The 21,346-nt window shown below is 48.7% G+C and overlaps 1 protein-coding gene across 1 annotated transcript in view; it reads right to left on the bottom strand.

Annotated features, from left to right (window-relative positions):
• tenm3 (teneurin transmembrane protein 3) overlaps positions 1 to 21,346 on the bottom strand; it is a 702,745-nt gene that overhangs the window by 15,432 nt on the left and 665,967 nt on the right. Inside the window, 4 exon segments of the mRNA XM_033018762.1 lie at positions 3,453 to 3,688; positions 4,358 to 4,533; positions 10,465 to 11,339; positions 20,827 to 20,981. Coding sequence (XP_032874653.1) covers positions 3,453 to 3,688; positions 4,358 to 4,533; positions 10,465 to 11,339; positions 20,827 to 20,981 — 1,442 coding nt within the window.

Here is a 21,346-nt window from a genome sequence, read left to right as displayed (position 1 = left end):
AACCTCCTCTGCACCCTCTCCAAACTAAAGTGTTGATGTCTTCCTACATTGATGAACTGCTCATCAAACAGCCCGGTTGTTTTCTAAACAGCTTTAATCAGGAATGATTAATTCTTCCTTGGTGCCGATTAGCCGCCAAGGGTTCTTGATGGAAGTGAGAAATTAGTTGAACTGTCTTTCTTTATACTAATATGAAGCCTCACTTCAGTCAATTCCCACTCTACATTAAATTGCTGCAAGCTGACATGCTGATTACGATCAAAGATTGCCTCTTACAGCTCTTCCGAAGATGCCTGTCACCCGATGCACCGTTTACATGGTTAACCATTAGAGTTGCTGCCTCACAGCGCCAGAGACCCGGGTTCAATCCCGACTATGGGTGCTGTCTGTACGGAGTTTGCACGTTCTCCCCCTCCGTGAACTGCGTGGGTTTTCCCCCCGAGATCTTCGGTTCCCTTCCACACTCCAAAGACGTACAGGTTTGTAGGTTAATTGGCTTGGTGTAAATGTAAAATATTGTCCCTAGTGTGCGTAGGATGGTGTTAATGTGGGGGATCGCTGGGCAGTGCGGACATCGGTGGGCCGAAGGGGCTCTTTCTGTGCTGTATCTCTGAACTAAAACTAAAAAGGTGACATTTTGACACTCTCCATGTTCTCAAGAGATGCTGCCTGACCCGCTGAGTTACTCCAGCACTATGTGAAACGTCACATATCCATGTTCTCCACAGATGCTGCCTGACCCGCTGAGTTACTCCAGCACTCTGTGAAACGTCACCTATCCATGTTCTCCACAGATGCTGCCTGACCCGCTGAGTTACTCCAGCACTATGTGAAACGTCACCTATCCATGTTCTCCACAGATGCTGCCTGACCCGCTGAGTTACTCCAGCACTCTGTGAAACGTCACCTATCCATGTTCTCCACAGATGCTGCCTGACCCGCTGAGTTACTCCAGCACTCTGTGAAACGTCACCTATCCATGTTCTCCACAGATGCTGCCTGACCCGCTGAGTTACTCCAGCACTCTGTGTCTATTTTTGTATACCAGCATCTGCAGTTCCTTCTTTCTCTATGGCATGATCTGCTTGGATTGTAAGCAGCGAAATGATTTTCACGGTTTCTATGGGTACTGATTGGGGATGATCAGCCATGATCACAGTGAATGGCGGTACTGGCTCGAAGGGCCGAATGGCCTACTCCTGCACCTGTTGTCTACTGTCTATAGTAAACCAATAATAAAATATCAAAAAAGAAAGACCAATTTCATCTCCATTATCTTAATTTAGTCTTAACCAATTATCGTGACAGGGCGGATTTCATTGCCACAGATGGCGGTGGAGGCCGAGTCTTCACAAGTATATTTTATTGAGAGGGTGGTGGGTGCCTGGAACATGCTGCCAGGGTTGGTGGTGGAGGCAGATACGATAGTGGTGTTTAAAAGATAGGATCAAGGGATGCCACAGACGACTGTGAAGGCCAAGACATTGGAGATTAGGAGGTACTTGATTAGTTTATTGTCACGTGTACCGAGGTACAGTGAAAAGCTTTTTGTTGCGTGCTATCCAGTCAGCGGAAAGACAATACATGATTACAATCGAGCCGTCCACAGTGTACAGATACATGATAAGGGAATAACATTTGGTACAAGGTAAAGCCGGCAAAGTCCGATCAAAGTCGGAAATGGTGCTGTCGGAGTAGAGTTGTGAATTTGTGGAATTCCCTGCCACAGAGGGCAGTGGAGGCCAAGTCACTGGATGGATTTAACAGAGTTCAATAGAGCTCTAGGGGCTAATGGAATCAAGGGATATGGGGAGAAGGCAGGCACGGGTTATTGATAGGGGACGATCAGCCATGATCACAATGAATGGCGGTGCTGGCTCGAAGGGTCGAATGGCCTCCTCCTGCACCTATTTTCTATGTTTCTATGTTTCTATGTAAAGGGCCTGTCCCACTTTCACGACCTATTTCACGACCTTTTTTACTCGTGGACATTTTTCATCAGGGTTGAAAAAAGCCCCGACCTACTTGATGCCACGAGTACCTACGACTAGCACCACGGCCTACCCACGGCCTCGTGACGTCCACGCTGCGAATATGTCAAGGGCAAACTCGGCAGAGGTCGTGAAAGTGGGACAGGCCCTTTAATCGCCTGGGTTGTACGGCATCTTGGAAGAAAGGCCAAGTAGCTTATGACGGTGCCCACTTACATGAGCGGCACGGTGGCGCAGCGGTAGAGTTGCTGCCTCACAGCGCCAGAGACCCGGGTTCCATCCTGACTACGGGTGCTGTCTGTACGGAGTTTGTACGTTCTCCCCGTGGCCCGCGTGGGTTTTCTCAAAGATCTTTGGTTTCCTCCCACACTCCAAAGACGTGCAGGTTTGTAGGTTAATTGTAAATGTAAAATTGCCCCTAGTGTGTGTAGGATAATGTTAGTGTGCTGGGATCGCTGGCTGGCGCAGACTCGGTGGGGCGAATGACCTGGTTTCGCGCTGTATATCCGGGATGGCGGGACTGACATACAATGAAAGAATGGGTCAACTGGGCTTGTATTCACTGGAATTTAGTAGGATGAGAGGAATCGGGGGGTGGAAGATTACAACCTTCACGTGGTCCGCCCTGTTTCGTCTAAAGCAATCAACTCGACATGCACACATAGAAGATCAAATAGAACAAGTTGTCCTACAACTTTAGGCTGTGCATTCCACACAAAAGAAGAAGAAAAAGAGGAATCTTTTGGAAACATATAAAATTCTTAAAGGATATGACAGGCTGGAAGCAGGAAACATGTTCCCGATGTTGGGGGAGTCCAGAACCAGGGGTCACAGTTTAAGAATAAGGGGTAGGCCATTTAGGACTGAGATGAGGAAAAACGTTTTCACCCAGAGAGTTGTGAATCTGTGGAATTCTCTGCCACAGAAGGCAGTGGAGGCCAATTCACTGGATGTTTTCAAGAAACAGTTAGATTTAGCTCTTCGGGCTAAAGGAATCAAAGGATATGGGTAGTAGGCAGGAACGGGGTACTGATTTTGGATGATCAGCCATGATCATATTGAATGGCGGTGCTGGCTTGAAGGGCCGAATGGCCTACTCTTGCACCTATTTTTCTATGTTTCTAACTAAACTAAACCATCAAAAGTTGTCACAATGTTCAATGTTACTTCTAACCAACTAAACTGACAGAGTTGACCACAGGAAGGTAGACAAAAATGCTGGAGAAACTCCGTGGTCGAGACCCAAAAGGTCACCTATACCTTCGCTCCATAGATGCTGCCTCATCCGCTGAGTTTCTCCAGCATTTTTTGTCTACCTTCGATTTTTCCAGCATCTGCAGTTCTTTCTTAAACAAGTTGGCCACAAGAGTTGAGTTGCTTCTTGCTACCTTCTGAAGGTACCTGCTTCCACGCTGCGTCTCTGAACTAAATTGAGGAAAAGATGAAGAGCGTTGAGTTTACCCGTAGCTTGCGTCCGAAGACGCTGACCTTCCCCCTAGCCTGCTCCTTCCTGAAGCGCCACTCCACCAGGTTCAGGCTGTTCTCCAAGGGCAGGGTGATGTTGCGCCTGGCGATGATGGGGTTGACCGTGCCGGCCAGGATGTGGGGCTCCGTCTGGAAGCTGGTGTCCATGCCGTTCGCGTACATAACGCGCAGGGAGCTGTCGTAGCCCACCTGGTAACTGTTCCGCAACTGGTCTGAAACACAGCAGAAACATTCACCTTCAGCAAAGTGACACCATACCTGAAGCTTAGAAGTGTCTCCCTGTTCAAGAGTATCTTATTGTCAAATGTCAGGTGCTCTCTGTGTGGAATTTGCATGCTCTCCCTGTGACCGCGTGGGTTTTCTCCCACATCCCAAAGACGTGCAGGTTTGTAGGTGAATTGGCCTCTGTATATTTCCCTTAGTCATGGAGTGATAAGAGTGTGGACTCAGGCCCTTCGGCCCAATTTGCCCATACCGACCAACATGCCCCATCTACACTAGTCCCACCTGCCCGCATTTGGCCCAAATCCCTCAAAATGTTTCCACTAGTGGGAGAGTCTCGGACCAGACGGCACAGCCTCAGAATTAAAAGGTGTTCCTTTAGGAAGGAGATGAGGAGGAATTTCTTTAGTTAGAGGGTGGTGAATCTGTGGAATTCATTGCCACAGACGGCTGTGGAGGCCAAGTCAGTGGATATTTTTAAGGCAGAGATAGATAAATTCTTGATTAGTGCGGGTGTCAGGGGTTATGGGGAGAAGGCAGGAGAATGGGGTTGAGAGGGAGAGATAGATCAGCCATGATTGACTGGCGGAGTAGACTTGATGGGCTGAATGGCCTAATTCTGCCCCGAAAACTTCCGATCTCATGACTTAGTTTTGTACCTTGAACAAGAGTGTAGAAGGCATCCACTGATGAAAGGTTGGTTGTGATGCTGACGTCATCCTCTCTGCTGGACGACTCGATGTTCACCGTGATCGCCTTCTCCATCTCACCCTGGAGATTGGACACCACCCCGGTGGGGAACGTGACGTTAGTCAATCGACCCTCACTGTCGTAGCTGGAGAAAAACAAATTAAACAAAAAAAGAGAATTTTATATTTTCTTCCTACACATTTAAATGCGAACTTTTTCATTTCTAAAAAAAAAACTTCTCGTTCACTTCTCATTCAGGCGCGGCGTGGTGGCGCAGCGGTGGAGTTGCTGCCTCACAGCGCCAGAGACCTCGGTTCCATCTTGACTACGGGTGCTGACTTTTTAGCTTAGTTTAGTTTAGAAACACAGCGCAGAAACAGGCCCTTCGGCCCACCGGGTCCGTGCCGACCAGCGATCCCCGCACATTAACACCATCCTACACACACCAGGGACAATTTTTACATTTACCAAGCCAATTAACCTACAAAACTGCACGTCTTTGGAGTGTGGGAGGAAACCGAAGATCTTGGAGAAAACCCACGCAGGTCACGGGGAGAACGTACAAACTCCGTACAGATGGCTCCTGTAATCGAGATCGAACCCGGGTCTCTGGCGCTGAGAGGCAGCAACTCTACCGCTGCGCCACCGTGCCCGTCTGTATGGAGTTTGTACGTTCTCCCCATGACCGGCGTGGGTTTTCTCCGGGTGTTCGATGTTCAAAGGCATTTTATTGTCATGTGTACCGAGGTACTGTGATATTCATATTTTTGTATACAGATCAGTAGGTATCAGCAATACAAGTTTGTAGGTTAATGGGCTTCAGTAAAATCGTAAATTGGCCCAAGTGGGTAGGATAGTACTATTGTGCGGGGATTGCTGGTCGGTGCGGACTCAGTGGGCTGAAGGGCCTGTTTGTGCGCTCAACTCGAAACTGAACTAACCTAAACTAAACTGAAGAAGGGTCTTGACCCGAAACATAGCCTATTCCTTCTCTCAATAGACAATAGACAATAGACAATACACAATAGGGCCTTCAAGCCAGCACCGCCATTCAATGTGATCATGACTGATCATCCACAATCAGTACCCCGTCCCAACGGAGATGAGGAAACACTTTTTCTCACAGAGAGTTGTGAGTCTGTGGAATTCTCTGCCTCAGAGGGTGGTGGAGGCAGGTTCTCTGGATGCTTTCAAGAGAGAGCTAGATAGGGCTCTTAAAGATAGCAGAGTCATGGGATGTGGGGAGAAGGCAGGAACGGGGTACTGATTGTGGATGATCAGCCATGATCACATTGAATGGCGGTGCTGGCTCAAAGGGCCGAATGGCCTACTCCTGCACCTATTGTCTATTGACATAAGGTTTAGCACTACACGCTACCAATCCCCGTTGTGGAGACATTGGTATCGTTGTCTCGTTGTAGGACACTGATCTTCTATTCTGGACTCTAAATCATGTATTGTGTTTTTTATATATAATTTATGATGCTCATAAGTAATTTACTAAGCTTTTATATGTATTTTATGGTGTTTTTATATGCAATAGATTTTATGTAATGTTGTCTCTTGTCTGGACCTTGAGTCAGAAATAAAAGTTTAATAATATGTTTGCAGGTAACATTTGCAAACATCTCGGGAATGTCAATGGAGTCAATAAGAAAATTGACCTTAAGAATTAACAAGCAAGTTAAAACAGAGTGCTGGAGTAACTCAGCGGGTCAGGCAGCATCTGTGGAGAACATGGATAGGTGACGTTTCACAGAGTGCTGGAGTAACTCAGCGGGTCAGGCAGCATCTGTGGAGAACATGGATAGGTGACGTTTCACAGAGTGCTGGAGTAACTCAGCTGGTCAGGCAGCATCTGTGGAGAACACGGATAGGTGACGTTTCACAGAGTGCTGGAGTAACTCAGCGGGTCAGGCAGCATCTGTGGGGAAGTGCTGGAGTCACACATTACTCCGGGTCGAGAGTCATGTTTTTGTGGAGGGGGCGGAAAACAAGCTGGCTGGAAAAAAAGTAAAGGATGGCAATTTTCATTCGGAGAATAGAGGAATCAAGAACTAGAGGAGATAAGTTTAAGTGGAGCGTGAGGGGGGAAGACAATGGGGATGTCGTGAGAGCCGCTGGGAGAACAAAGGGGGACTGGGTGTGGGGGAGGGGGGGAGGAGCACCCTAGTTTGGAATCCTCTGCCCAGGTGATAAGTCTGAATTTGCTTGTTCGTTTGACCCGGTGAAGATGGCAGCCAGACAGCAGTCGCCTGTTCTTTTTCTTTTTGTTTTCAATAGACAATAGACAATATGTGCAGGAGTAGGCCATTCGGCCCTTCGAGCCAGTACCACCATTCAATGTGATCATGGCTGATCATCCCCAATCAGTACCCCGTTCCTGCCTTCTCCCCATATCCCCTGACTCCGCTATCTTTAAGAGCCCTATCTAGCTCTCTCTTGAAAGTATCCAGAGAACCGACCTCCACTGCCCTCTGAGGCAGAGAATTCCACAGACTCTCAACTCTCTGTGAGAAAAAGTGTTTCCTCGTCTCCGTTCTAAATGGCTTACCCCTTATTCTTAAAGTGTGGCCCCTGGTTCTGGACTCCCCCAACATCGGGAACATGGTCATCTATGTCGAGCTGTCCATTTAACATCTTAAATTTTAAAAACGGTCAAACGGTGAGCTTTATGTCGGTCTTGGAGAGGGTTCCACCTCAGGGAATTCAGAAGTTTGCCAAAGATCGGCGCTGGGTCGCGCCGACTGGTCATGGGCGCCATCCTGCCATTACCATGAAGACGAACACAATTCTAAAGGGGCCTGTGCCGATTTTATTCGGCGACTGCCGGCATCATTGACTGACGTATGTGGTCACCGAAAAATTTGTGGCGAGATGGCGCGCGGTGTTTTTTCAAGCGTTGCAACATTTCTTTTGTCGCCGCTGGATTTTGAAATGTTCAAAATCTTTTGGCGACACGGATATTACGCCGGCAGTCGCCGAAAAAAATCGCCAAGTGGGACAGGCCCTTAAGCTTTCCTGCAAGAACATTTGCTGCAATCTTGCTGCAAAGACCGTCTTGGACTTTACCATCATTCAACATTTACCTTCAAATTAATTCCCATGCACACTCACCCATATTGTACAAGGCTTTTAATGAAGCAGATTTAGTAGTTGGAATGCAGCCAGTGTGATATATGGGAGTCTTTCTACTATGTTTTCACACATGCAAGTTCCCAAATTATCAGACTCATTACTAAATCAGTTCACTAACATCTTTTGTAAACCAAATGGGATTATTTATGTGGCACATTTGAATGTCTTTTGGCTGGTATGCTTCGCAGAATGTAGATCTTTAAGGGCCTGTCCCACTTGTGCCGTCCCTTCCGCGACAGGCCAGTAGTGACGGACGCACGAGAGTCACGCGCGTTATCATGCGCCCGCACAACCGTCTGGAGCGCGTGACGTCATTTGAAGATGGACACATAATCCAGGAGTAATTCAGCGGGACCGGCAGCATCTGTGGAGAGAAGGAATGGGTGATGTTTCGTGTCGAGATTCTTCTTCAGTCTGAAAGAAGGGTCTCGACCAGAAACATCACCTATTGCTTCTTTCCAGAGATGCTGCCGGTCCCGCTGAGTTACTCCAGTATTTTGTGTCTATCTCCAATTGTCTTGGCCCCTCTCTGGGAGTAGAAGTGGGGGAGGATCCGGACCGCAACGGCCGTGTGCCACAGGCCGAGCTCGGCGATCGTTTGCCTGCTTCTGCTGCTGTTGGAGGTGAGACGTTGCGTCGCGCCAGGGTCTTGAGCCTGTCCCACTTTGGCCGTCAGTTACGCGACAGGCCGTTGGCGCGCGAAGATTTTGTGCAGGACGAAGTCCACACTCCTCCACGCCACTCCATGCACCCGTCCCGCGCTACCCACATGCTACCCACACGCTAGCAGGTTACGTAAATGGCGCGCGAATGACAGTCAAATGGGCCTGGCCCTTTAGGCTTTAGAGATACAGCACGGAAACAGGCCCATCTTTGGAGTGTGGGAGGAAACAGGAGCACCCGGAGAAAACCCACGTGGTCACAGGGGGAACGGACAAATTCCATACAGGCAGCGCCCATCGTCAGGATTGAACCTGGATCTCAAACGCGGTGAGGCAGCAACTCTACTGCTGCGCCACCGTGCCCCTCTTCCATCTGAGTGTAAACCAAGTATAAAACAATCTCCACAGAGTGCTGGAGTAACTCAGCGGGTCAGGCAGCATCTCTGGAGACCATGGATAGGTGACGTTTCAGGTTGTGTAGTCTGAAGAAGGCACAAAACGTCACCTATCCTGCTGAATTACTCCAGTACTCTGCGTCTTTATTTGTAAACCAACATCTGCAGTTGCTGGTTTGGTTGATTGAAAACAACAGTACGGAAAATGGCCCTTCGGCCCACCAAGCCCATGCCGACCAACGAGTATGAAGGAGAAAAAGTGGGATCAAGTTTTAATCTGCTTGAGCTATATCACCAGGTCACTTTCTCCATTCTTATCGCGAGTTGACACGAAACTGAACAAAACTAAATGTGAGCAGGTGGGACTAATGTAGATGGGACATGTTGGTCGGTCTGGGCAAGTTGGGCCGAAAAGTCTGTTTCCACGCCGTATCACTCTGAGACTCTATGACTCATACATGCGACAATAAACTAATCTAAACTAAACTAAATTAAATTAAACTAAACGTGGGCAGATGGAACTAGTGTGGATGGGACATGCAGGTTGGTGCGGGCAAGTTTGGCCGAACGGCCTGTTTCCACACTCTGACTAATTCAGTTCAGTTTCAGTTTAGTTTATTGTCACGTTTACCGAGGTACAGTGAAAAGCTTTTTATTTGATGTGCTGACTCATTTTGACAATAAACAATAGACAATAGGTGCAGGAGTAGGCCATTCGGCCCTTCGAGCCAGCACCGCCATTCAATGTGATCATGGCTGATCATCCCCAATCAGTACCCTATTCCTGCCTTCTCCCCATATCCCCTGACTCCGCTATCTTCAAGAGCCCTATCTAGCTCTCTCTTGAAAGTATCCAGAGAACCGGCCTCCACCGCTCTCTGAAGCAGAGAATTCCACACTCACAACTCTCTGTGTGAAAAAGTGTTTCCTCGTCTCCGTTCTAAATGGCTTGCCCCTTATTCTTAAACTGTGGCCCCTGGTTCTGGACTCCCCCAACATCGGGAAAATGTTTAAGAAGGAACTGCAGATGCTGGAAAATCGAAGGGAGACAAAAGTGCTGGAGAAACTCAGCGGGTGCAGCAGCATCTATGGAGCGAAGGAAATAGGAAACGTTTCGGGCCGAAACCCTTCTTCAAACCCTTCGGGAACATGTTTCCTGCCTCTAGCGTGTCCGAACCCTTAATAATATATGTTTGAATAAGATCCCCTCTCCTATTCCCGTTCCTGCCTTCTCCCCATATCCCCTGACTCCGCTATCTTTAAGAGCCCTATCTTGCTCTCTCTTGAAAGCATCCAGAGAACCGGCCTCCACTGGCATCAGCAATGGGCAAGTTGGGCTGAAGGGGCTGTGTCCACGTTGTCTGATTCTTATGACCTGACCACCAGTGGTGCTGTCTCTGTCTACGTGCTGTAAGTACCAAAGATCCTATAGCGGAGCAAGATAGACCACTCCTGTTAAATGCAATGGGCTGACGTGTAGTACGCAACGGAGCGGAACGTGGGCCTTTTTTCCATCCATTTCAGTAACCCGACCCGACCCGACTCGCAGTGTAATCAACGTTGCGGGGGAACAGTTTGTGTTAATAAATTATAATTCTGAAAATGAGGAGAAGATTTTTACCAAATTACTTTTTTTTTACGAGGATGTTTCCGTAACTGGCTTCCTTCTCCGCACTAGTATTTTTGCTCCGCTACGGGATCTTTGGTGCGGAGACGGAAGCCGGTTACTGAAATGGGGCCGAAAATTACCCATGAATCTGCCCATGACCGTACTATGTCTTTTTCGTCGAGTGATCTACCTTGCTCGCTGTAGGATCTTTGGTAAGTGGAAAATAACTCAGTGCCTGGATGGAATATTTGATCCAGGAGGAGGAGCCTTACTTGAAGAAGGTGGTCCAGCCAGTCTTGTCGCTCTTGGTGGCCAGGAGGCCGGTGTAGGTGTGGTAGGTGAGTAGGACCAGCTCCTGGCCCTGGGCGGTCATGCCCTTCAGGCCACCGGTGGTGCTGATGGTCAGCCAGATGACCTGGTTGTCGGGGGACACGATGCGGACGGGCATGCGGTTGGGGTCGCGGCGGATGCGCAGGGTGTTGCCGTTGTTGTCGATGACGGCTGTGATGTCGTTCTCGTTGCTGTAGGTGAAGTTGTAGAGGTGGTCGCCGGTGATGAGGCTCTGGGTGTACTGGTGCGTGCCATTGGCATCGAAGATGTACAGCTCTTGCTCCGATGGCGACGCCACCTTGTAGATGTTGGCGGAGGTCAGCAGCGGCTTGTTCTTGGAGGCCGCCCGGATGCGGATGTTGCCCATGTCGGCGATGTAGAGCGTCCCGTCGGGGCTGACGGCCAGCGAGGACGGCGAGTTGAGCCTGGCGTCCTTGGCGTAGCCGTCGCCCGTCTGGTAACAGTCGCAGTTGACGTCGTTCTTGCAGTCGCAGTCGGACGGCGCCCCGGCCAGGACGGAGATCTCCCCGTCCGTGGTCACCTGCCGCACCTGGTTGATCTTCTTCTCATCAGTCTCGGCGATGTACAACACGCCGCTGTAGGACACGGAGATGGCACTGGCCGACTCCAGCGTGGTGTGCACGGCGCGCTTGCCCAGCGAGTACTCCACCCCCGGCACCTGGCAGTGCATGGGCCGCCCCGCGGCTATCCGCACCTGGTGGTTGTCGCTGATCTGCAGCACGATGTTGTTGTCCAGCACGTACAGCGAGTTGTCCATCGGGTTGATGGCCAGGTCAGTTGGCCACTCCAGGCGCACCTGTAGTCAGAAACACACACACTCAGTATCAAGGGTCAAGGGATAGGCCATTCAGCCCTTCGAGCCAGCACTGCCATTCAATGTGATCATGGCTGATCATCCACACTCAGAATCAAAGGTCAATAGACAATACGTGCAGGAGTAGGCCATTCGGCCCTTCGAACCAGCACCACCATTTACTGTGATCACGGCTGAACATCCCCAATCAGTACCCCATTCCTGCCTTCTCCCCATATCCCCTGACTCGGACAAAAGATCTCAGAGAAAAACCCACACAGGTCACTAGACAATGGACAATAGGTGCAGGAGTAGGCCATTCGGCCCTTCGAACCAGCACCGCCATTCAATGTGATCATGGCTGATCATCCACAATCGGTACCCCGTTCCTGCCTTCTCCCCATATCCGCTATCTTTAAGAGCCCTATCTAACTCTCTCTTGAAAGCCTCCAGAGAATTGGCCTCCACCGCACTCTGAGGCAGAGAAACGCCACGGAATAGAGACATTATAGACAATAGACAATAGATGCAGGAATAGGCCATTCGGCCCTTCGAGCCGTTGAGATTGAATTATTGAGTCATAGTCGTAGAGTTGTGGAGTCTTACAGTGTGGAAACAGGCCCTTCGGCCCAACTTGCCCACACTGGCCAACATGCCCCATCTACACTAGTCCCACCTGCCTGCGTTTGGCCCGTATCCCTCTAAACCTGTCCCACCCAATTGCTTGTTAAACGTTGCGATGTTTTAGTTTTGGTTTTAGAGATACAGCGTGGAAACAGGCCCCTCGGCCCATCGAGTCCGCACCGACCAGCGATAGCCCCGTGCACTAGTTCTGTCTGATTCGGACTGTCTAACCTTTATTTGACATTCCGTGGAAATTGTGGATACGCCAGTCAGCACAAAAATACGAGTTTACTATTTTAATCTGAAGAAGGGTCGCGACCCGAAACGTCGCATATTCCTTCTCTCCATAGATGTCCCTCACCTGCCCCAGGACTGGCTGCAGTTCCCAGCTCGTAAAAAAATATCATCCTGCGGGCCGGATGACATTGGGTTACGGGCCGGATCAGGCCCCCGGGCCATAGGTTGGCGACCCCTGTCTGAGATGTCAGGCCTCATTGTGCACCCCCCCACCCCATGTTTTAAAACCGATTACAGTGTTCCCTGCGTCTTTGACTATTTCCACCCTGACTCACAAATGCAATATTCTTAATAAAGGCTCGTTTGGAATCTATTTTCACTGTTATTTCTTTTTCCACTTAGCAAAATGAGCGACATTTAGCAATTGGGAGAAATGACAATGTATACCACAGATGGACACAGAGTGCTGGAGAAACTCAGCGGGACAGGCAGCATCCCTGGGGAGAAGGAATGGGCGACGTTTGGTGTCGAGACCCTTCTTCAGACCGAGAGTCCGGGGAAAGGGAAACGAGAGATATAGACGGTGATACAGAGAGATGTAGAAAATTGCCAAGTGGGACAGGCCCTTTTCTCCAACATTTTGTGTCTTATCTTTGGTGTAAACCAGCACCTGCAGTTCCTTCCTGCACACGACAGCGTATACCACCCTGCTCCAGGAGATGGGGCCCAAGTAACACATTCTAATACAAAGTGGAGATGGCAAATACTAGAGAGGAACAGAATAAAGGGAAAGTAATCTTCCCCTCCTCTCTTTTTCATTTCAGTTTGTTAGTTTATTGTTCCCTTAATAACATATGCCATGCTTGCCTCTGAGGATCCTCCAGTGCTTCTACTCTGGGGCTGTAGGAAGCATCTTGTTCGGAAACATCTCGATCTGGTTTGGCCATAGCTCTGCCCAGGACAGGAAGGCTCTGTAGAGAGTAGTGCGTTCGGCCGAACGCAGCATGGGAACTACACTCACCCCCCTGCAGGACCTATACACGAGAAGGTGCAGAGCCAGCAACATTATGGGGGACCCCTACCAACCCAGCAACGGACTGTTCCAGCTGCTACGGCCAGGCAAGCGCCTCCGCTGTCATGCTGCGGAAACAGAGAGGATGAGACGGAGTTTCTTCCCACAGGCCATCAGGACTGTAAACTCTTATCTCACCTGGGACTCATTTACTGTTGTGTCTTTTTTTAAATACTGATTCTGTTCTGTTCTGTTGTTTTGCACAATCCCGCAGGCATTGCCACTTTCATTTCACTGCACATCTTGTATGTGTATGTAACAAATAAAGTGGACTTGACTTGACTTCATTGTCTATGAAAGTATGAAAGTCTATGAAAGTAAGCATGCAGGTACAGCAGGCAGTGAAGAAAGCGAATGGCATGTTGGCCTTTATAACAAGAGGAATCGAATATAGGAGCAAAGAGGTCCTTCTGCAATTGTACAGTGTGAGACCACACCTGGAGTATTGTGTGCAGTTTTGGTCCCCTAATTTGAGGAAGGACATTCTTGCTATTGAGGGAGTGCAGCGTAGGTTCACAAGGTTAATTCCCGGGATGGCGGGTCTGTCATATGCTGAGAGAATCTTAAAAATAGTGGAGTCAGGGGATATGGGGAGAAGGCAGGAACGGGGTATGATTGGGGATGATCAGCCATGATCACATTGAATGGCTCGAAGGTCTCCGCTTTCCTTAAGAGCCCTATCTAGCTCTCTCTTGAAAGCATCCAGAGAACCGGCCTCCACCGCCCTCTGAGGCAGAGAATTCCACAGACTCACAACTCTCTGTGAGAAAAAGTCCTCGTCTCTGTTCTAAATGGCTTACCCCTTATTCTTAAACTGTGGCCCCTGGTTCTGGACTCCCCCAACATCGGGAAAATTTTTCCTGCCTCTAGTGTGTCCAAAAGTTAAAGGATGCTGCCTGGCCCGTTGAGTTACTCCAGCACTTTGTAGCTTTTTTTCCACAATTGTACGATCAGGCTGTGTGTTTACAAACACTTAGTTCAGTTTAGTTTTAGAGATATAGCACGGAAACAGGCCCTTCGGCCCACCATGTCCGCGCCGACCGGCGATCCCCGCATATTAACACTATCCTACACACACTAGCGACAATTTTTACATTTACCAAGCCAATTAACCTCCAAACCTGCACGTCTTTGGAGTGTGGGAGGAAACAGAAGATCTCGGAGAAAACCCAGGCAGGTCACGGTGAGAACGTACAAACTCCGCACAGACAGCGACCGTTGTCGGGATCGAACCCGGGTCTCCGGCGCTGCATTCGCTGTAAAGCTGCAAATCTACCGCTGCGCCACCGTGACCGCCTGTTCACGGGGAGAACGTACAAACTCCGTACAGACAGCACCCGTTGTCGGGATCGAACCTGGGTCTCTGGGGCTGTGAAGCGCTCCAGCTATTTTTACATTGAATGCAGCATCTTGGCACTTTTACCTCTCATTCATATACATGTCTACTATCTACACTTCTTTCATAGTCTTTTAACAGAATGGTCTAATAATTAGTTCTTTAAGTACTTAATTCCCATGCTGCTGTGTTATTTACACTGTTCGAATTGTTAAACAATTTAATTTTGTTAAGTGGAAAATTATCTTTGGATTATTGGAAATCAAAAGGGATTTCAAGGACCAGAGAATAGGATAAACAAATTCATCGATTCAGAGAAACTCACTTTATGGAGCACAAAATCAGACCTTCAGCCCTCTCTCCCATTGACTCCATCTACACCTCACTCTGCCTCGGCAAGGTCAGCAGCATAATCAAGGACCAGTCGCACCCTGGCCACTCCCTCTTCTCCCCTCTCCCATCAGGCAAGAGGTACAGAAGTGTGAATTTATCTTGCACTAAACGTTATTCCCTTTAGACAATAGACAATAGACAATAGGTGCAGGAGTAGGCCATTTGACCCTTCGAGCCAGCACCGTCATTCAATGTGATCATGGCTGACCATCCCCAATCAGTATCCCATTCCTGCCTTCTCCCCATAGCCCCTGACTCCGCTATTTTTAAGAGCTCTGTCTAGCTCTCTCTTGAAAGCATCCAGAGAACCGGCCTCCACCGCCCTCTGAGGTACAGAATTCCACAGACCCACCACTCTCTGTGAGAAAAAGTGTTTCCTCGTCTCCGTTCTAAATGGCTTACTCCTTATTCTTAAACTGTGGCCCCTGGTTCTGGACTCCCCCAACATCGGGAACATGTTTCCTGCCTCAAGTGTGTCCAAGCCCTTAACAATCTTATATGTTTCAATAAGATATCCTCTCATCCTTCTAAATTCCAGAGCGTACAAGTCCAGCCGCTCCATTCTCTCAGCATATGACAGTCCCGCCTTCCCGGGAATTAACCTTGTAAACCTACGCTGCACTCCCTCAATAGTAAGAATGTCCTTCCTCAAATTAGGGGACCAAAATTATCATGTATCTGTACACTGTGGACGGCTCGATTGTAATCATGTATTGTCTTTCCGCTGACTGGTTAGCACGCAACAAAAGCTTTCCACTGTACCTCGGTACACGGGACAATAAACTCAACTCAACTCAAATACAATACCCCATCTGTGGTCTGACCATCGTTTTGTACAACTGAAACGTAATGCCCAAACTCTTGTGTAAGGTCCAATGCCAATGACGGCCAGCATGGTGTATGCCCACTTCACCACCTGTGTGACCACCTTTGGAAGAAATTGCAGCGAGTTGCGGACGCAGCCCAGACCATCACACAAACCAACCTCCCATGCATTGATTCCATCTACACTTCACGTTGCCTCGGCAAGGCCAGCAGCATCATAAAGGACCAGTCTCATCCCGGTCACTCTCTCTTCTCCCCTCTCCGAGTGGACGTTAGACTTTAGAGATACATCGCCCTGCGGCCCACTGCGTCCGCACCGACCAGCGATCACCCCGTACACTAGCGCTATCCGACACTCTGGGGATAATTTAACCAAAGCCACCTGTACGTCACAGAGTCATAGAGTGATACAGCGTGGAAACAGGCCCTTCGGACTAACTACACTGGGGACAGAGTTTACGATTAGGATTGATTCTAATTTATTGAATCTCGTTTGTTTCAACCATTTATCTCTGAGATCACTGTAATATCTTAGGCTGACAACCAAACCTAATGTAACTGATACAAATGAATTTGGCTGGCTGACCCTTTGACAATGGAATACCAGTGTCTCCAGGATATGCTTCAGCTTTAGTTTAGTTTAGTTTAGAGATACAGTGCCCAACCAGACCCTTCGGCCCACCGAGTCCGCGCCGACCAGCGATCCCCGCACACTTGGAACAATTTACAGTCGTTACAATTAACCTGCAAACCTGCACGTCTTTGGAGTGTGGGAGGAAACCGGAGCAGCCTGAGAAAAACCCACGCAGGTCACGGGGAGAACGTACAATCTCCATACAGAGAGCACCCGTAGCCAGGATCGAACCTGGAACTCTGGCGCTGTGAGGCAGCAACTCTACCGCTGCGCCACCGTGCCGCCCAAGACCGCAAGAAATTGCAGCGAATTGTGACACAGCCCAGACCATCACACAAACCAACCTCCCTTCCATTGACTCCATCTACACCTCACGCTGCCTCGGCAAGGCCAGCAGCATCATCAAGGACCAGTCTCACCCTGGCCACTCCCTCTTCTCCCCTCTCCCATCAGGCAAGAGGTACAGAAGTGTGAAAACGCACACCTCCAGATTCAGGGACAGTTTCTTCCCAGCTGTTATCAGGCAACTGAACCATCCTACCACAACCAGAGAGCAGTGTTGAACCACTATCTACCTTATTGGAGACCCTCGGACTATCCTTGATCGGACTTTGCTGGCTTTATGTTGCACTAAACGTTATTCCCATATCATGTATCTGTGCACTGTGAATGGCTCGATTGTAATCAATAAACTAAACCGACTTTCAAGGAAGAATGCACCAGTCTCTCTTGAGCTCCCCACTGACTAATCCCCCAGGGACCTGCCATTCACTGCCTCTGTTATTAAGGGATTCGTTTGTGATTCGCCTGTACCATTATGCACTGTGTCGACCACCTGTTCACTTCTCCACTCAATCGGACTCAGAAATAGCTACTTCCCCTCTGTTATCAGGCTTCTGAACGGTCCTACCATCAGTTATAGAAGTGTGGAAACGCACACCTCCAGATACAGGGACAGTTTCTTCCCAGCTGTTATCAGGCAACTGACTCATCCTACCACAACCAGAGCAGTGCTGAACTACTATCTACTTCATTGGTGACCATCGGACTATCCTTGATCGGACTTTACTGGCTTTACCTTGCACTAAACGTTATTCCCTTATCGTGTATCTGCACACTGTGGACGGCTCGATTGTAATCATGCATTGTCTTTCCGCTGACTGGTTAGCACGCAACAAAAGCTTTTCGCTGTACCTCGGTACACGTGACAATAAACTAAGCCAGGGGTGGGGAACATTTTCACGGTGGAAGGTTGCATTAAGTTAGCAGTAATCTAATAAGGCCGCATCCAAGAAACATCAATTAAATATACTTCAAAATTGACATTATTTTGTAAAAATAGCCCTCCTGACTTACTAATGTTTTAATTGTGGCCGTTAGTCGGGGAGGATTATTTAGTTGAAACTTCTTTTTAAGATTAAAATACAAATAATAAAGGACGAACAAAAACATAATAATAATAAAAGGATTTGTTCTCCAAAATTTGGATTAATTCAAAAGGCCGCACTTAATGGCTTAGAAGGCCGCAGGTTCCCCACCCCTGAACTAAGCTAAACTTAGTTAAAGTACTTAAGAAGGAACTGCAGATGCTGGAAAATCTGCAGTTCCTTCTTCCAGAAACCCTTCTTCAGGCTGAAGAAGGGTTTCAGCCCGAAACGTTGCCTATATCCTTCGCTCCATAGATGCTGCTGCACCCGCTGAGTTTCTCCAGCTTTTTTGTGTACCTTAGTTAAAGTACTGTCCGATTCACCTCTACCCCATTGTGGACATTGGACTTTGTCTGTGGAACTGATGCGCTACAATGCTGAGAACTATATCCTGCACTCTGTATCTTCCCCTTAACTCCACCTATTGGACTGGAGTTTGGCTCAATTGTACAATATTATGTGATCTGATTAGATAGCCACCCCCCCCCCCCCCCCACGGGTCCCACCTAGATTCACACCTATTTCCCCCCCTCCCCCTCCCCTTCCACCTCCATTCCTCCATCCAGCTTCACTAATCACAACCCTTCAATGCTTCTGCAAATTCTCTCTAGCGTGTGGGAAGCGGGAAAGCACGGAACTAGTCTGATCGGGTGGTCAAGTCAAGTCAAGTCAAGTTTATTTGTCACATACACATACGAGATGTGCAGTGAAATGAAAGTGGCAATGCTCGCGGACTTTTGTGCAAAAAGACAAACAACCAAACAAACTATAAACACAATCATAACACACATATACCTTTACATAATAAATAATGGAAGGAAAAACGTTCAGTAGAGTCAGTCCCTGGTGAGATAGGCGTTTACAGTCCGAATGGCCTCTGGGAAGAAACTCCTTCTCAACCTCTCTGTTCTCACCGCATGGCAACGGAGGAGTTTGCCTGACAGTAGCAGCTGGAACAGTCCGTTGCAGGGGTGGAAGAGGCCCACCACCACAGTGTCATCAGCAAACTTAATTATTGAGTTGGAGCTGAACCTGGCCACACAGTCATGTGTGTACAGGGAGTACAATAGGGGGCTGAGGACGCAACCCTGGGGCGATCCTGTGCTCAGGGTGAGGGACTTCGATGTATTCCTTCCCATCTTGACTACCTGTGGTCGATGGTCAGCATGGACTTGATAGGCCGAAGGGCCTGCATCCGCTTGCTGTAGGGCAGGCTACAATATGAGAGGGGTCCGCTGTCTGAACCTCTATAAACTATCCTCCCACATACCAAGGATGTAAGGGTTTGTAGGTGCCGCCTATGTGGAGTTTGCACGTTCTCCCCGTGACCGCGTGGGTCTCCTCCGGTTGCTCCGGTTTCCTCCCACATCCCAAAGACGTGCGGGTTTGTAGGTTAATTGGCTTCTCGTGGGTGGGGAATGGATGGGAAAGTGGGATAACATAGAACTCGTGTGTGGAGGGGTGACCGATGGTCGGTGTGGACTCGGTGGGCTGAAGGGCCCGTTTCCATGCTATATTCTTAAACTAAAGTAATTTGTGTATCTCATTTGCAAGATTACTATGTAAAGAACTAAACTTTCAACTAAACTAATATAATATACAAGAAAGAGGAAATGCAGAAGCTGGTTTACAAAAAAAGACACAAAGTGCTGGAGTAACTCAATGGGTCAGGGAACATCTCTGGAGAACATAGATAGGTGTTGTTTCGGATGAGTGGATGAGAAAGTGGGATACCAGAGACCTAGTGTGAATGGGAGATCGCTGGTTGGCGTGAACTCGATGGGCCGAAGGGCCTGCTGTATCTCTAAACTTAGTTTCCATAGTATTGATCCAACTCTGGAGCTATTGAGGGTGTCACGGTGGCGCAGCGGTAGAGTTGCTGCCTCACAGCGCCAGAGACCCGGGTTCCATCCCGTCTACGGGTGCTGTCTGTACGGAGTTTGTACGTTCTCCCCATGACCTGCGTGGGTTTTCTCCGGATGCTCCGGTTTCCTCAAACATTCCAAAGACGTGCGGGTTTGCAGTTCAATTGGCTTTGGTAAAATTGTAAATTGTCCTTAGTGCTAATAGGAAAGTGTTAGTGTACGGGGATCGCTGGTCGGCGCGGACTTGGTGGGGCTCAGGGCCTGTTTCTGTGCTGTATTTCTAAACTAAACCAAACTATCTCGAGATGCTTTCAAGAGAGAGTTAGAATAAGGGGTAAGCCATTTAGAACGGAGATGAGGAAAAACATTTTCACCCAGAGAGTTCACCCAGAGGGCGGTGGAGACCAATTCTCGGGATGCTTTCAAGAGAGAGTTAGATAGGTCTCTTAAAGATAACGGGAATACGGGGAGAAGGCAGGAATGGGGTATTGATTGGGGATGATCAGCCATGATCACAGTGAATGGCAGTGCTGGCTCGAAGGGCCGAATGGCCTCCTCCTGCACCTATTGTCTATTGTCTATTGAAAGTGCTAGTGTACGGGGTAGTCGCTGGTCGGCAGGGAGCTGGATGGGCTGAAGGGCTGTTTCCACGCTGTGTCTCTAAAGTGTTCGCTACACATTGTTCAACTCTTTATTATCTAGTCACCTTTTCTCTCTCTCATTTCTATTAAAAAAAATAAAATGAAGTTGTACATAGAATGTAACTTGGCAACATATATTTGGCACCTGAAAAAAGGTACTACTGTATTGTACTTCCTTCTAATAAATAAATATATTTAAAAAAAATCTCTAAAGTGTGGCTTTGGCTTTTCTCATCACACCTCACTCACCCTTCCATAACTCTAGACCCTCTCCCCTGACTTTCAGTCTGCAGAAGGGTCTCGGCCTGAAACTTTGTCACCCTTTCCTTCTCTCCGGAGATGCTGCCTGTCCCGAGTTACTCCGGCATTCTGTGTCTATCTTCGGTGTAAACCGGCATCGGCAGTTCATCCCCCGCACCCGACAATGGAACCGTACCTGGCTGATGTGCATGGTGGTGTCACAGGTCAAGGGTCGCGCGGATGTGAGGTCGTTGGATCCCAGCAGGGTGGATATAATTCCATTCTGGTCCACCTTCCTGATCATCGTTCCGTCCACAAAGTACATCAGGCCGTTCTTGTCGATGGCGATTCCTGTGAACGAGAGGGACAAGTTACTGCAAACTGGGGACCCAAGTAGGCCGCAGCGTTAGAGTTGCTGCCTCACAGCGCCAGAGACTGCGGGTGCTGTCTGTACGGAGATAATAGACAATAGACAATAGACAATAGGTGCAGGAGTAGGCCATTCAGCCCTTCGAGCCAGCACCACCATTCAATGTGATCATGGCTGTTCATCCACAATCAGTACCCCGTCAGGTCTAGTAATGTTCGATTAAAGATAGTCCGAGGGTCTCCAATAAGGTAGATAGTAGTTCAGCACTGCTCTCTGGTTGTGGTAGGATGGTTCAGTTGCCTGATAACAGCTGGGAAGAAACTGTCCCTGAATCTGGAGGTGTGCG

Source organism: Amblyraja radiata, chromosome 3, assembly GCF_010909765.2.
Source record: "Amblyraja radiata isolate CabotCenter1 chromosome 3, sAmbRad1.1.pri, whole genome shotgun sequence".
Classification (NCBI taxonomy): domain Eukaryota; kingdom Metazoa; phylum Chordata; class Chondrichthyes; order Rajiformes; family Rajidae; genus Amblyraja; species Amblyraja radiata.
The sequence above is the reverse complement of the archived record's forward strand: the minus strand, read 5'-3'. Positions and strand labels throughout refer to the sequence as shown.